Source organism: Saccoglossus kowalevskii, chromosome 9, assembly GCF_978046115.1.
Source record: "Saccoglossus kowalevskii chromosome 9, keSacKowa6.1, whole genome shotgun sequence".
NCBI lineage: Eukaryota > Metazoa > Hemichordata > Enteropneusta > Harrimaniidae > Saccoglossus > Saccoglossus kowalevskii.
Genome location: NC_140649.1, coordinates 30352819 through 30370547, shown reverse-complemented (window position 1 = coordinate 30370547; position 17729 = coordinate 30352819). Strand labels below are relative to the sequence as shown.

Genomic DNA, 17729 nt, shown 5'->3' with positions numbered 1-17729 from the left:
TCTTCACCGCTATTGCGACGCCACAAGCAGAGAAAAGGAAAGCTGAATTCCTCGCTTCTAGTCATTTTGATTCAAAGTGTCCACACTTAATCCATGGATCCATGGATCGTGATCTTCAATTTGTATCAAAAGCACGTCTCACAAATGAGGTATTTTTTTCTAACGATACTTTGATAGCAACTAAACAAATTTCAATCATTGGCATGTGTAAGCACTGGACCATTTACTATCAAGGGCTATCAAAGCCCGGACATTAAACCGCAATGTTTTTATTTACTTTTTCTAGGTATGTTGTACAGACCATGGAGCTTTTACCTCCATGTACAGACATTGTAGCTGTAAGAAATTTAATTAATTTCACTATTTTGATGTTTTAAGTATATTCACTGTGTTTTAATTTTGAATTTGTCAAGGAAACAATCTGTTTTACTGTTACTTTACATGTTCACGTAAGGTTAATTCAGCAGATTTTACTTGTCAGCGAAAATAGCAAAATAAATCTCAATGAGTAATTAAAGCATTAATAGTACTCAAGCACACAGTAATTTGGACGTGTGGACACATAATATCCTCGATTAAATAAACAGACTATCGATTTATTGAATTTGTTTTAAGCATAAATTTTATAATTTTATTTTGTTAATTTATAATTATGGCGATGATAACCACAATATACTAATAAAAATTAACCTGAAACTTCATTACAGTTGTCTTTATTACATAAATGTGATGTATATGTGAATTTTCATACCCTAGTCCCTGCATGATTAGCATAACAATAAATATGGTAATTAAAACTTAAATTTGCATACTTTTTATTATGCTAATTCTATTGTTAGGTAAATTATCCAAACTGTTAAAAATAATCCTGTGGAGAACACTGACAGTTTAGATTCAAATATGTTTGACCTCAGGTTAAGTCTTACCTTATTTATCAAGGTTGGGTGTTGTTTTTTTCTCCTGCCATATTTGTTCACTATTATGATAAATGCACACACAGTCAGTGAAGAATACAAAGTCACAATCACCAGTCACTGTAACTTGACAACGGTTGATCTAAAAAGAGACAAACTTACGAAAATAATGCGAATAAAAAAAAGCCTAGAGCGAGATCTCCAGTGTTCTAAGGGTATAGAGGAGGGGTTAAATTAAAAGAAATATTTAAAATTTAGAGAATTAAAATTTTTAAAATCTCCAGCATTCTGAGGGTATTTGGGGTATGCACTTATGAATTAGATATACCGTATATACCGAACATGGAAAATCGCCAACAAGAAGGGGTGGGCGTTTTTCCGGATATCCCCTGCAAAAAACGAAAAATCACAAAAATTGGCAACACGCAGATCGAACTGCGATAGAGAGTAAAACGGCAAATAAAAACATGCAACAAAAATAAGTGAACAATATGCATCATTAAAAGTGTAACAAGAAATAATTTATTGCTTAGAATGTGACAAATAAACCAGAAATAATAAAAATCGACAGTGAAGATTCATTTGAATTAGAATATCCTCGTCGACAAACACAACCCATATGCGTGAATTATTTCCGGTTTTGACAAATACCGGATCAACAGCCATACAATATCAATAATAATTTACGCACTAAAATTACGAAAGTTCATAGTTGTTAGAAAAAAAACCCATCTATTAAAGGTCTCTATTTGTACGTTCATTGCTTTCTTCGTAAAAGTCAAAACCCTGAAATTCCAAGTCGGCGTCACTGTCGCGATCAAACAAAATCTCTATAGCTTCATCTTGAAGTTAGTCGATGTCGTCCCACACAATTTGGACTTAGCACATTTAATCTGTGGATTTCGCTGTCTGGTAGCTTAGCACTTTAAATTCACTTCTAATCAGAATAAAGAGACAAGAAATAGGGTCACAGCAAATGACTCGTACGATGCTTTTGTTTACCATCTGGCAATCATCTTTGACCTTTAAGCATCCCTTTATCGATGTCAATATGCAGGTGTCAATATGAAGGTGTGCACCTGTCAAAGTTTTTTTCACCGGTGCCCGGGGAACTAGCGTGAAGGGGGGGAAAGGTGTACACAACAAAGTGGGTTTACGGGGTCAGCAAAGCGACCCTGGTCCAAGCTCCTGGAGTCGGCAGGAGTGTTATGTACGCCGGGAGCTTGGCGTTCCGGGGTGTGGCAAACCAGTCTATCTTTGGACCGTCCCACAGCCAAAACAGCCTGGAGGCTACCCACTGGGGTATCAGCCACTCTGTGTTCTGGAGACGGAGCCGCCCTGAAAAGGCGTCTGCAAGACTGTTCCTCACCTCTGGAGGAACAGTCTCGAGATGGGACTTGTCGATTTACTAAAGAGCCCAACTGGTGAAGTAAATCCTGTGTTAACCTGACGTATTTGGCTAATAACCCCTTGTCCAGGTTGTGTAGTAACCAGTCGTCTAGGTACGAATTGAGGAGTATCGACATTTGGTGAAGCAGCAGCACTACCTGTTTCATCACTCTGGTGAACACGTAGAGCGCTGCGCATAACCTGAATGCGGGGCACCCAAAATTCGAATACTTGGCCTAGCTGGGCGATTTGAAGGTGAGGGCAACTCGCTGGGTGCATCGGTATGTGCAGGTAGGCCCCGCTCAAGTCTAGTGGGGCTAGCCAGTCAAAACGGTCGATGGAGAGAAGAACGCTGAATGGCGTCTCCATGCATAACCGATCGAGAAGCACATACTGATTCAGTCTGCCTAGGTCCAGAACCGGACACCGACCTTCTGTAGATTTGATACTACGAACATGTTTGGGTAGAAGCCTGGATTTAATGCTGGCTGATCTACCCTGTGTATGGTGCCCTATTCCAGCAAACTGCTACTTCCTGCCTGATTGCTTCCACCTTGCAGGAGTCCCCTGGCAGTGCCCAATAGGGGAGACACTGAGGGGGGAGATGGAGATTTCAGCGGTATCCCCTAACCTAATGTCACCACCTGGAAAGGTCCAGGGATTGGTCACCCACTGTCTCCCAACCGGACTACACCAGCGCAATCTGTGTGCGACAGGAATATGTGGTCATGGGTTCGGCAGTTGCGAGAGGCGGGGTGCTCTCTTCTCACATGAGGTGAGTTTTCCCAAGACCTGCAGTAGTCACTAAGTTGTGACCTGGCAACTCACCGAACACATGCCTGTCCCCTGGGTTGCAGCAGTAAGCGTCAAACACGCTTCCCCCACTGCCGGGGTGGACGACCGCCTGAGGAGGGTGGGGAGCCTCCACCTGGCCCTTTCCTCCTTAGGGGCGCGCCGCTACTCTTCCCTCCCGTGGAAGGGTATGAGCGCTTGCCTCCTGGCTGACTCTGGCTAGCGGGCGACGCCCTAGGGCATTGTGTTCTCCGTGCTTGGAGTGCCATCCACTTACCCTTAGCAGGGCCAACTGCCAACTAGCGGATTCGATCTGAACCCTCTGGTTCATTGCACTCCGAAGCTCCGAGACTGTACCTGCCATTCCCTGAACAAAGAGGGTGGAAGATGTCCAGTCTGAGTCACTGAAGTGGGGACGTACCCCCTTACTCAGTTTGCCGGATAAAACACAGGCTGCGTCTTGTTGCACAGTAGTGACCCTGGCCAAGAGAGCCAGGTGACACTAGGGGATGTTGCACGTAGATGTGCAGTGACCCACCAGTAAATGAGTCGCCTGGTCTAGGAGGCTGGTCTCAAGAGTCCTGGGCACACACAATAATGCGCTCAAGCAACTCTGCCTTCAGGGCGGGATGGATCATGGAACGACCATGGAACGCGGCTGTCCCCCTTTGCTCGGTTTGCTAAATGGAAATTCATGGTACCGGGGTCTGGGGAAGGAGCTTTGGGATCCGGTTGAGAACGTTTTGGTCTCATCCCACACTTTGGGTCCAATCCAAAATCAAAGAAAGCTTAGAAAGAACTCCTGTGTGCTGAGAGTATTGAAGACACATTAAAAATTAATTCAAAATTACTTGTACATGAGATATTGATAGAAAAGCTGAAAACTAATTATGTACATCAGGTAACTAATATGAACAGAACAGAACAAAAAAATTATGAATTATTATGCTAATTAGAGAATTAATATGAACAAATTTTAACCAAAAATTAATCAGGCCTGTCTATTGTCCTAGAGCATTTATGTATCAAATTTTATTCAAATGTGATGATCAGTAATTGAGATATCAGTGTTAATTAATTATGTTAATTAGGAGATTAATAAGCATAAATATTTACCAAAAACTAATTGGGTTTCTGCATAGTTCTCTTTAAAAGTTTCATTAAAATCCAATTTGTGGTTCTTTATATATCAGTGGAACATTATGCAAATTAGGTAATTAATATCCAATTAAAACTAATTAGGTCTCTGCATAATCCTAGAAGATCTATGTAGCAAGTCTCATTGAAATATGATGATTACTACTTGATATATCAAAAGCTGAAAATTAATTAATTATGCAAATTAGATAATTAATATGTACTCATATTACCCTAAAAACTATCAGGTTTGTGCAGTGTCCTATGACATCTATGTACCAAGTGTCATTGAAATGTGATGATTACTACTTGAAATATCAAAAGCTGAAAATTAATTAATTATGCAAATTAGCTAATTAATATATACTGATATTAGCCTAAAACTATCAGGTCTGTGCAGTGTCCTATGATGTCTATGTACCAAATTTCATTGAAATGTGATGATTACTACTTGAAATATCAGAAGCTGAAAATTAATTAATTATGCAAATTAGGTAATTAATATGTACTCGTATTACCTTAAAAACTATCAGGTCTGTGCAGTGTCCTATGACATCTATGTACCAAGTGTCATTGAAATGTGATGATTACTACTTGAAATATCAAAAGCTGAAAATTAATTAATTATGCTAATTAGGTAATTAATATCTACTGATATTACCCAAAAAACTATCAGGTCTGTGCAGTGTCCTATGACATCTATGTACCAAATTTCATTGAAATGTGATGATTACTACTTGAAATATCAAAAGCTGAAATATAATTAATTATGCTAATTAGGTAATTAATATATACTGATATTAGCCTAAAACTATCAGGTCTGTGCAGTGTCCTATGATGTCTATGTACCAAATTTCATTGAAATGTGATGATTACTACTTGAAATATCAGAAGCTGAAAATTAATTAATTATGCAAATTAGGTAATTAATATGTACTCGTATTACCTTAAAAACTATCAGGTCTGTGCAGTGTCCTATGACATCTATGTACCAAGTGTCATTGAAATGTGATGATTACTACTTGAAATATCAAAAGCTGAAAATTAATTAATTATGCTAATTAGGTAATTAATATCTACTGATATTACCCAAAAAACTATCAGGTCTGTGCAGTGTCCTATGACATCTATGTACCAAATTTCATTGAAATGTGATGATTACTACTTGAAATATCAAAAGCTGAAATATAATTAATTATGCTAATTAGGTAATTAATATGTACTCGTATTACCCTAAAAACTATCAGGTCTGTGCAGTGTCCTATGATATCTATGTACCAAGTGTCATTGAAATGTGATGATTAGTACTTGAAATATCAAAAGCTGAAAATTAATTAATTATGCAAATTAGGTAATTAATATGTACTCATATTACCCTAAAAACTATCAGGTCTGTGCAGTGTCCTATGACATCTATGTACCAAGTTTCATTGAAATGTGACAATTACTACTTGAAATATCAAAAGCTGAAAATTAATTAATTATGCTAATTAGGTAATTAATATGTACTCGTATTACCCTAAAAACTATCAGGTCTGTGCAGTGTCCTATGACATCTATGTACCAAGTGTCATTGAAATGTGATGATTAGTACTTGAAATATCAAAAGCTGAAAATTAATTAATTATGCAAATTAGGTAATTAATATGTACTCATATTACCCTAAAAACTATCAGGTCTGTGCAGTGTCCTATGACATCTATGTACCAAGTTTCATTGAAATGTGACAATTACTACTTGAAATATCAAAAGCTGAAAATTAATTAATTATGCTAATTAGGTAATTAATATCTACTGATATTACCCTAAAAACTTTCAGGTTTGTGCAGTGTCCTATGACATCTATGTACCAAGTTTTATTGAAATGTGATGATTAGTACTTGAGATATCAGTGGAAAAGCCGAAAATTGATTAATCATTATGCAAATTAGGTAATTAATATTGCACAGATTTTTACCCAAAACTAATCAAATCTGCGCATTAGTTTGGAGCATCTGTGTGCCAAGTTTCATCAAAATCCAATGAGTGGTTCTTTAGATATCAGTGGAACAGTCATGAAACAGCCAAAAATCAGCTAATTATCATGCAAATTAGGTAATTAATATGCATGGATTTTTACCAAAACCTAATCAAATCTGCGCATTGGCCCAGAGCATCTATGCACCAAGTTTCATCAAAAACTGATGTATGGTTCTTGAGATATCAGTGGAACAGACGGACACACACACACACACACACACACACACACACACACACACACACACACACATACGTGGATTGCTATATGTTGTGAGGACTAGGTAACAGCACCCCCCATACGAGGACACCATTTTCCCCTGTACCTACTGCCATAAAATTAAAAAACATATCATCAAATCTATTAAGGATATGCCCTGTTTACGCATTTTTAGAGTATCTCAAAATTTTGCTGACCTGGTTTTTCCTATGCCACAGAGGACAAAATTCCGAGGACTGTGATTTTGTTGCGAGGACAAGGAAATTTCAGGGGGTGTCACTCATAATCTTGTTGCAAGTCCTCGGAAAACATGCAAATAAACAAGATATTTCACTGCTCATCTAAAGCAGAGGTAACTGTTTCAAACAAACCATTCAAGGCGATGACTTTTGGATTGTTTTTTTTTCTAAAACAGAAATAATTACACTATATTCCTTTTTAATTAGAAATGATTATTGCAAGACAATCCTTTTATATTCCATGTAATGAAGTGAATGTATATATTGTTGCCACTATTCATTGATATTCTATGCAATGAATTGACTGCATTTATTGATGGCAAAATATTCATTGATATTTCATTCAATGAAATGTCTGCATTCACTGATGACCCCAAGAATCTCCCCTCTAGATCTGCCACTGAAAATATTCATTCATATTCTCCATGCAATGAAGTGACTGTATATATTAATTTCACAATATTTATTGATATTCTATGCAATGAAATGAAATGACTGTATTATTGTTCGTAAAATATTCATTGACATTCTATGCAATGAAATAATTGCATTTAGTGTTCGCAAAATATTAATTGATATTCCACACAATGAAGTGACTGTATATATTAATGTTAACTATTGATAATCAGTGTATTTAAGTGACTTTATTTTTTCCAAACCAAAATATTCCAAGTAATGAAGGGACTGTATTTATTGTTGCCAACTTTTTTATTGATATTCCATACAAGGAAGTGACTGCATTTATTGCAGCCAACATTTTCATTACAGAGAGGGTAACCTCATACTCACTTTATTAGTACATGCTTCACACAGAAGTCAATACTGTTGTTTTTTAGCATATTACCAAGGCTGAAGTCATTCTCAAATTTCCAAATTATACACATATAAAGTGAATGTTTCAAACATAACTAAAACATAATCTCTACATAATAAATCATTACTGAACATAAAATTTGTTTGAATACCTTTTTTTTATTCTTAATGGTACACACTGAATACATGTACATTAAAAAAATCAGCAATAGTTACATAAAGTAAATGATATCATCACAGCAAATGTCAATGGTGGATAGGGGGTGGGGCGACAACAAATTATCAAATATTCAGGTTTTAATATACATGTATGAGGGGCACACAATGAAACCATCCATACTTAAACACTAAAAATATGGCAATGCTGCGTGATGGGATGGGTTGTTGTGTGCCCAACAAGTGTTGAACAAGGTGTGATACAGGTTTGTGAAACTGATATAACCATCTTTTAGAGCCCAGGTTTCATCATATTGTGAAGCTTTGAAATTATGTTCATAGTTTATCTATTCATATGCAAACAAGTTTGATCTTGCATACTGTTATTACCTATAATTGAAAATTTATCTGCTCTATTTGAAGTGCATCTAGACAAGCACATAAACCAAAATTAATTTATACTGGATCAATATAAATTGACTTGTTTTGACCATAACCATATATGAAAGCACATGCTAACAGAAGCATTCAAGACACATGTAAGAAAGATGAAACTCATTCTTGCATGTATTACATATTTGATAACCCACCCCCAACCAACTAAATGGCATACAGAAGACCTGTAGCCAGAGTTAAGAATAATGCTGTTTTGACTTTGATTGCCTTTTATATGTTGTTATCAGATTGTACACACAATACTTTATGTTTTTCCATGACCTGCTGGCCAGTACTTGATTCTCTTTCAGACAGTTAGTACATTCAATCTTTCCAGGAACTTTTAACATTCTGATATTTCTCATAAAATAGTTTTTAACTATTGTCCGTTCTTCTGTGGTCCACATCTTTTTCCCATCACTCACACCTAAGCACAAGAGAAAATGTAATTAAACCAAAAGAGGTCCAAAAGAACTTAGTGCATGGAAATAAAACTATCTAGTATTCAAGACTTAATGATAGCAAGCAATGTAGAAACCACAAGACAAATTAATTTTTAACTGAGAGCAAAATATATATGACTTCGTGCTTAGGAAGGGAATACAATCAATCAATTATAATACCTTTATCAGGTTCTCTCTGTAAATAAGCTTTCTTAGTTTCTGACTGCATAGGGTTATCTGTGGAAGTTCTCTTGTTATACAGTGATGACATGATTACATCTGGAATAAAAATAACACAAATCAAGGCAGTTAGTAAATGAAGCTGAAATCACAAGTAATGGAGCACTGAAAACAAACCCAAAAGAATGACACCCTCGAAGGTTTCGCACACTATACTTTGTCTACATTCACTAGGAAAGTACTTTTTTGTTGCGAGCAGTTCAAATTTATGAGTTAAGACGTTATTCAGGAAATTTCTCCCAAACAAGCATGGATACTCTACTCCTATAAGCAGGAGATTTGTGATGGAATGCAACAACTAATGATACTTTCTGCAGAAAACCCATTTACCAGACATTATTTAGCAATAAGAGGTCAAGTACTAGTACAGGGATGTGTTCAATGAGCGAGATGCAGAAAAAACACATTATTTAAGAGGCCATTTCCATCCATTATGGCAGCGAGAAATCCATTATTTCAATTATAATGCCCAAAATGTAGTGATGTGCTCAAGAAAAAGGACAACAACTCTGTTGTTATTGCGTCCTGACTTTAACACGTTCACAAACAAATGGCATACAAAAACATGTTTATAGGTAATTTTGCAATTAAAAAGACCAGGATTTTCTAACTTAAACGACTAGTAATGGATTTGTTGTTTAAACAATCTTCACAAGTGCGGACAATTTGGTATATTGCTGATCTTTGTTGTGCATTGTCCTCAAGCACTACCCTGTTATTGTCTGATAATGTTACAGCATCTGGTACTGATCAACCAATGAAACCACACGATAACTAATAAGAGATAAAATAAAAACAATACCTTCCGCTGATTTTTTCTTCTTTTTTGGTGAGGAATCACTGGTAGAATATGTGGAGGTTCTTTTATTAGAAACTTGTGTCTTGTTCACAGCAAGATCTAGATTTGAATTAATAGATATAAAAATATAATTAAAGAAAATTTAATGCTGTTTAATATTTATTGTCATTTTATCATTTCCCATGATAAATATTGTGGTGGAATACAATTTCTGTAGGTATGGGATGGGAAAATACTGATATAGAGATAACAAGCAAAGCAGTGACTGTAGACTTGAAGAGAACGTACACAAGTGTTATTATGACAAGTGTGTAGTGTAACTTGCTGAAAACTTGGTCAGAATAAGTAATGACTTTGCAAAGACTAAAAATTACGTGACCAACTAGGACTGAGTAGGAGAAATCGCCTGTACAGTTGTGCTGACTAGAGTGATATTTAACACATTTTATAGCAAGTCACTGTCAACATTGTTGGGAGTTTAATAGTTATGGTGTATTCACTTTGAACCAACTTGGAATCCTGACTCCAACAAGTGAGGATTGACTGGGGATTTGTAGATGTGTGTACCAGCCACAGAAAGCCGATACCAGCTTATCTGTCACTTGACTATTGTAGGGGTGCACCCATAGGAAAGCGGATTGAACCAGGCCATTAACGTCAATGAATTCCTACATTGCTTATTAGTTGGAATAATACTGGTGTACTTTGGATTTAACACTGGTACCAGTGGTAATCGCACAGGAGGAATGGTTAGAGGACTCTATTGACCGGGTAATTTAACTAAGATAGCAAACCCCTAACTCAACCACAGACACCCAAATGTGACCCTGGTAATCTGAGAATAAGCTCGTTGTAGACCACTCAGGAGACCCTGTGGGAACCTTATCCACTGAACCAATAAAGTGCTACCAGTGGTGTTAGGAAAGCTGACTCACCGCTGACTTATTTTATAACCGGTGGCCAGTTATTTAATAAAGTGCTAGAAAATATTTCTTGGACGAGTTGTTTCAAGTTAAAATTGCAACTGAGAACACAGATTAGTTACAGTTAAAAATAAGTTTAGTCTTACGGTAAGGGAAATAAAATTACCTTCAACAGATTTCTTCATAGGTAAAAGGAAATCCGTCTTCTTAAGTTCTAGGGATGGAGTATGCACAGAAGCTCTCTTTGACATGTGCGTCTTAGAATCTTCTGAAGCTAAAAATAAAAAAAAATACAATTTTATCAGAACAATCAATATGGCAAATGCAATTAATTTTGAACAAAATTATACCATGCATGTCTGGAAAACAGTTAAACAGATAAATTGATGTTATATTCAGTTGTTATTTCAAGTACTGTCTTTGTCCCAAATACCAATGAATCAAATCACGTTCAAGAATTCAACAAGTCATTGTCAATGACACGTCCCCGTTCCGTTCATATTTGAGTGACATATACATTCAAAGCAGATCATGACCGAAATGCACCTGCATATGTACAACACATTGAACAAAATCCATCCATGCATGACTGAGATCCGGTTCTGGAATTGGGAAAATACACGATTTTGATGCATTTTCGGCCTTAAAATGGCCATCATTCAGCTATTGTTAAGCGGATCATGAAACAAACGCACATATCTATTTGTGACATGATGTATCATGTGTGTGTGAAGTTTGAACTTGATCAATCCAGACATGTCTTGGATACGGATCCAGAACTGAATTCTTTAAAACAAAATGGCCACCAGTCGGCCATTTTGAACTTGATCTGGAAAAAAAATGACGTGCATCAAGGTCCTATTATGTTTAATGTATGTACCAAATTTGAACAAAATCCGTCCATGCATAACTGAGATCCGGGTTCGGAATGGTGAAAATGTGCGATTTCAACCTTAAAGCGGCCGCCATTTGGCTATCGTTAATGAAATCATGAAACAAATACACATACATATTTGTGACATGATGTACCTTGTGTGTGTGAAGTTTGAACTTGATCAATCCAGACATGTCTCGGATACGGATCCAGAACTGAATTCTTTAAAACAAAATGGCCGCCAGTCGGCCATTTCGAACTTGATCCAGAAAAAAATAACGTGCATCAAGGTCCTATTATGTTTAATGTATGTACCAAATTTGACTGAAATCCGTCCGTGCATAACTGAGATCCGGGTCCGGAATGGTGAAAATGTGCGATTTCAATGCATTTTCGGCCTTGAAGCGGCCGCCATTTGGCTATCGTTAATGAGATCATGAAACAAATGCACATACATATTTGTGACATGATGTACCTTGTGTGTGTGAAGTTTGAACTCGATCAATCCAAGCATGTCTCAGATACGGATCCAGAACTGAATTCTTTAAAACAAAATGGCCGCCAGTCGGCCATTTCGAACTTGATCCAGAAAAAAAATAACGTGCATCAAGGTCCTATTATGTTTAATGTATGTACCAAATTTGACTGAAATCCGTCCGTGCATAACTGAGATCCGGGTCCGGAATGGTGAAAATGTGCGATTTCAATGCATTTTCGGCCTTAAAGCGGCCGCCATTTGGCTATCGTTAATGAGATCATGAAACAAATGCACATACATATTTGTGACATGATGTACCTTGTGTGTGTGTGAAGTTTGAACTCGATCAATCCAAGCATGTCTCAGATATGGATCCAGAACTGAATTCTTTAAAACAAAATGGCCGCCAGTTGGCCATTTCAAACCCGATCCCCCCCCCCAAAAATGACGTGCATCAAGGTCCTATTATGTTTAATGTATGTACCAAATTTGAACGAAATACGTCCATGCATAACTGAGATCCGGGTCCGGAATGGTGAAAATGTCTGATTTTGATGCATTTTCGGCCTTAAAATGGCCGCTATTTGGCTATCGTTATCGGATCATGAAAAAAATGCATGTGCATATGTCCCATATAATGTGTGATGTATGAGTGAAGTTTGAACTTAATTGGCCCATGCATGTTCGAGATACAGGTGATCACGGACGCACGCACACAGGGCAAAACATAAGTCCCCGTTTTCGGACTACGTTCGAACGGGGACTAATAAGCTCACTTCAGAAATAAAACTGTTGCCAGTCAGACAATGTTAATCACATCATGAAAAAAAAAACTTTGTGAGATGATCATACAGAATTTGAGTGAAATAAGTACAGCCATGACTGGGAACTGTAAAATGTCTCTCATTATGTCTAAAAATGGCAGCTTACCTGCTTCTACAATACAACGTGATATATCTTCTCTAAATTGCACTATATTGTCCATGTCATACATTAATTTTGTAGACTGTCCATTAGCAAACTGCTCTGCAAACTGAAAAGTATTATGACATTATCAGCAATAAAATAAACATTGCTGTCGATACAACGGCCTGATATATGATACATACATTGAGAAAGTACTGTAAAACCATTTATTTTCACTGACATTTAATATATCACTATTTTAATTTTAAATGCAGCTGAAAGTCCATAATTACCTTGATGACTAACACACCACATGATACAGCATCATCTTGCATTGTATGATCCACTTTCAATATAGTATAAGTACTGACTTCACCCTTCTTACTTGCATAATTACTAAAAGATAACAGATATTTTAGTTGTTGTAAATGAAAAATCTTGTGCAAGAGTTAGGTGCATTTTTTGTGTTACGGTAAGTAAACTATGGCATGTAGGTGGCACAGGATCCTACTGATAATTTATAGCAAACACTTGTATCAAGAATAATACTTGAAGTAGGAGTGCATATGGATCCAACCTTATCCAGTTCTTGGTAATTTGCTCCACAACTACATGTATGTCATATTTTGTTATAGCAACAAAACACTTTTGGGGACATAGTTATGTTCAAACAATAACTACCTATTTCTCATACTACAGTATATCCCAGAACTTTGAGTTAAATTAAAAATCTACAAAATTATGCAAAAACAGAAAAAAATAAATTATAATTGAACTCTTCCTACTTACTTCCAATTCCGCTGAATTGTCACCATTGTCTCTTTACTTTCACCAGTAGAATTCAGATATATTATTTCATGACTTTTTTGCTTAACCACCTGTAAAGCATTACAAAAATCAATTCTCATATTGGACAGAAATAAACTAGTCATTGAAAATGACACAGTCCCTGTTAAATATTTGAAAGTTTTCTTTGTGCTCGTCATATTGAAGCGGAGGGGTTGTCGCGAGCGTGTCCTTGAAACTTGAGTTCCAAGTGGTGTATACAACAGATTGTTTATTTACATCAAAACACATGTTCCGTGTAGTAGTAATATGGCCAAAAATTAAAACAGCCGTTATTCTGCCATCTTTGATCTGATTATGAAACACACTTGATATGTACGATGTATGTGCCAATACGAATGAAAATGGTACATAAATTGTGGAAATATAGTACTGGCATGGTGGTTAACATGTGATTCTGATTCTGTGTTGCAGTCAACAGGTTTACTACTGGCATTGTGGGTAACATGTGATTCTGGTTCAGTGTTGAAGTCAACAGGCTCACAACTGGCTTTGGCATCATTATGTACCAAACATGATTCTGGTTTCAAGTTGCCACCATCTGGTTCACTTCTGGCAGGTAAAATACTGTTCTGTACAATGAATGATCCTGAATTCAAATTGCCACTATCTGGTTCAGTTCTGACAGGTAGCACACTATTCTGTATTATACACGATTTTGGTCTCACGTAGCCACCATCCGAACCATGTGCAATATACGATTCAAGATTCACGATATCACCATCTGGCTCAAACCTGGCAGGCAATAGACATGCTTCTGGTTCTGAGTTGCAACTATCTGGTTTACTTCTGTCAATCTGTGTGAAATGTGATTCTGGTTCAGTGTTGCAGTCAACAGGTTCACTACTGGCATTGTGGGTAACATGTGATTCTGGTTCAGTGTTGAAGTCAACAGGCTCACTACTGGCAATGTGGGTAACATGTGATTCTGGTTCAGTGTTGAAGTCAACAGGTCCACAACTGGATTTGTGGGTAATATGTGATTCTGGTTCTATATTGCAACCACCTGGTTCACAACTCGCATTGTAGGTGCCGTGTGATTCTGGTTCAGTGTTGCAGTCAATAGGTTCACAATTGGCATGGTGGTTAACATGTGATTCTGATTCTGTGTTGCAGTCAACAGGTTTACTACTGGCATTGTGGGTGACATGTGATTCTGGTTCAGTGTTGTAGTCAACAGGTTCACTACTGGCATTGTGGGTGACATGTGATTCTGGTTCAGTGTTGTAGTCAACAGGTTCACTACTGGCATTGTGGGTGACATGTGATTCTGGTTCAGTGTTGTAGTCAACAGGTTCACTACTGGCATTGTGGGTAATATGTGATTCTGGTTCAGTGCTGCAGTCAACAGGTTCACTACTAGCATTGTGGTTGACATGTGATTCTGGTTCTGTATTGCAACAATCTTGTTCACAACTCGCATTGTAGGTGCCGTGTGATTCTGGTTCAGTGTTGCAGTCAACAGGTGGTTCACTACTGGCATTGCGGGTGACATATGATTCAGGTTCAGTGTTACAGCCATCAAGCTCAACACAAGCAAGTAAGGCATTACTGTTCATGACACATGATTCTGATTGTTTGTTTCCACCACCAGGAACTTTTTTCTATAGATAAAGAAATAATCAAATGCGATTTAGGTTAAGCATACATCTTGCAATAGTGCATTGATAATTATAACTGTACACCAGGAACTAAGTGTATTGCAAATAGTACCTAAAGACTTGTTTTTCCCAACTTATTCAGGGAGATTACAAGATTACAAAAGCATATACTAATTAGATGCATGATATTTATGTTTGTCACTTCTCTCAGGTACATACACATGTGCTTTCTGTGTTACTACTGACACTAATCTACACCAGCTGATATGAATACTATTTTGCACATTATTCTCAAAACAAAAAGCTACCCAAAAGCCAAAACATAAAAAATCCAACTGTGTAGATATAATACAGATTAAATATTTAATAATATTCAAAAAATAGAAAATATGGGCAGTTTTGGCCAAATATTGAGAATGGTCAATGAAGGCAGAGAATTATGCAAAGAAAGACAAGGAGGAACCAGAACAGAAAATTACCTAAACTTCAAGAAAAAATCACCAATAATGCTCTGAAAACAACAAAACATTTTGATGTTTTGATATGACAAACAAGTCAAAATACCACCACTGTCAAGCAAATAACAAATTTACAAAACAAGTCACTGTCAATGCCCTAGTCCCTGCTCAGTTTTTAGTGACCGCATTAAATATAAACAATGAAAATGTAGAGAAATTACAATAAATGTTAGGAGATTATTCAGCATGTTAAAATATGGTGTTACATCAAATGGCATCATATTCATGTTTTGTTCAGTCAAAGTGACACCTCCTATGAAAAAATCCACATAATCCACACATAATACAGTTGGACATTTTGAATCAAATAGCAAAACAAAACATATATGTTTTACATACCAAAATCTGTTAAAGCATAAAGCATATTTATGAAACTATGAAAAAAAAAAAAAGCATAGCTGCCAGATTGAAGCAAATCACCAAACAGATTCACACGTGATAGTGTCATGTTCTCAAGTTTGAATAAAACTGACCCAGACATGCCTGAGAAACGGTTTACGAGTGTGTGAGGGAACAAAAATATATACTAGTCTCTCAAAAGTCATTGAAACAAAAACAAAATAAATCAACTTGTGTAATGTATTGTCTTTGTACTGATTTTCAACAAAATTGTTGAAATGTTGATTTTTGGTGTGTTGTTGGACTAAAATAATCACCAGTTGGCCATTTTGAATCAACAAAACAAAATAAAGTGATCATGCAAGGAGTAAATGAAATCAGCAAAGGCATCCTTGAGAAACAATGACAATGGCAGGTGCAAATTTTTGAGATTTTATTGTTTTTGGAAAAGGATGCTAGTCAGTCATAATTTCAAAAAACAACATTCATCTTGCGTTTGTACTAAATTTGAACAAAAAATATCTTGGAGAAATGGAGACCAGTCAGCCATTTGAATCAAACCATGAAACTATCATAATGTGCATCAGTCACCTGATGTTCATACCAAGTTTGAACAAAATCAACATAGGCATGTCTGGGTAACACTTCTTTTGAGACAGAAATGGCTGCTAGTCAATCAAGATCAAAAAAATGACAAACAAATCCTATGCATATGTATTTCATTATGACTTGTCAATGAATGAACATATACACGTATACACAGACGGAACCAAAACACAAGTCCCTATTTTGGAATTTGTTCAACAAGGCCTAATAAAACGCAGCTTAATTAATTAATTTTGAGTTAGTAAAGTGGTTTTTATAGGCCATCATGAGTGAAGCTAATTAATAGAGGTTGACCAAATGTTTTAGGAACAGAATTACATAGTCAAATTTACATGAAGCAAAACATTTTTTTTTCTACTATACTATTTATAGGAAATGAAGTTCACACACAGATGATCAAAACTGAAAACACAATCTTCCAACCAAGAAAGAATCTCAACAACATTTCCCAGTCAATATATGTACAAATATGTACAAACTATCAAGTAAACAAAACTTTCATTGTAGCCAATATCATCTACAATATATGATTGTGTAACTATATCTCAACAGTAGTTAAGTGTAAGTACCACTGTAAGTACCACTGCAACGCCTTTTACAGCAAAAAAGTGGCTGCCAGTATTTCAGACATCCAGCTAATTCCAGTAAGAGTATAGATATTTACCTTAACTTCCCAAGGTAATCTAGTTGGTCCATAATTATAAAGAATCTCTTCATCAACGTCAATGTCTTTGATTGCAAACAATGCTAGGTATGGGCGACTCCTTAGTTCTATTACTTGCATTCTTGAATTTGGGTGCTTTCTTTCATGATTAACCAATCGTCCATATTTAGGACCTTTTGAAGGTTCATCAGTTGCATCGACACTAAAAAACAAGTTTTAACCAAGTTTGAGTTTATATAACCTTTCAAGCCTATATAGTGCTTTACAAACTTATTCTTGTAGTCAGCTTTACATACATGATTATGATTAATAACATTCTAAAACAAAATGGACATGGTCATATGAAAAATAAAACATGGGGTCAGTAGCAAAATTTGAACA

General features: G+C 36.4%; 1 protein-coding gene across 1 annotated transcript; it reads right to left on the bottom strand.

Moving 5' to 3' along the window:
- Window positions 1-7659: 7659 nt before the first annotated feature.
- Window positions 7660-13648, bottom strand: LOC100367565 (uncharacterized). The gene is made up of 7 exons (XM_085503816.1): window positions 13564-13648; window positions 13068-13170; window positions 12799-12901; window positions 10683-10790; window positions 9597-9692; window positions 8735-8833; window positions 7660-8538 (listed from the first exon to the last, which is right to left on the bottom strand). Exons 1-7 carry the CDS (start codon window positions 13587-13589, stop codon window positions 8309-8311), a joined length of 765 nt encoding a protein of 254 aa, XP_085359942.1. The 5' UTR covers window positions 13590-13648; the 3' UTR covers window positions 7660-8308.
- Between the last annotated feature and the right edge of the window lie 4081 nt (window positions 13649-17729).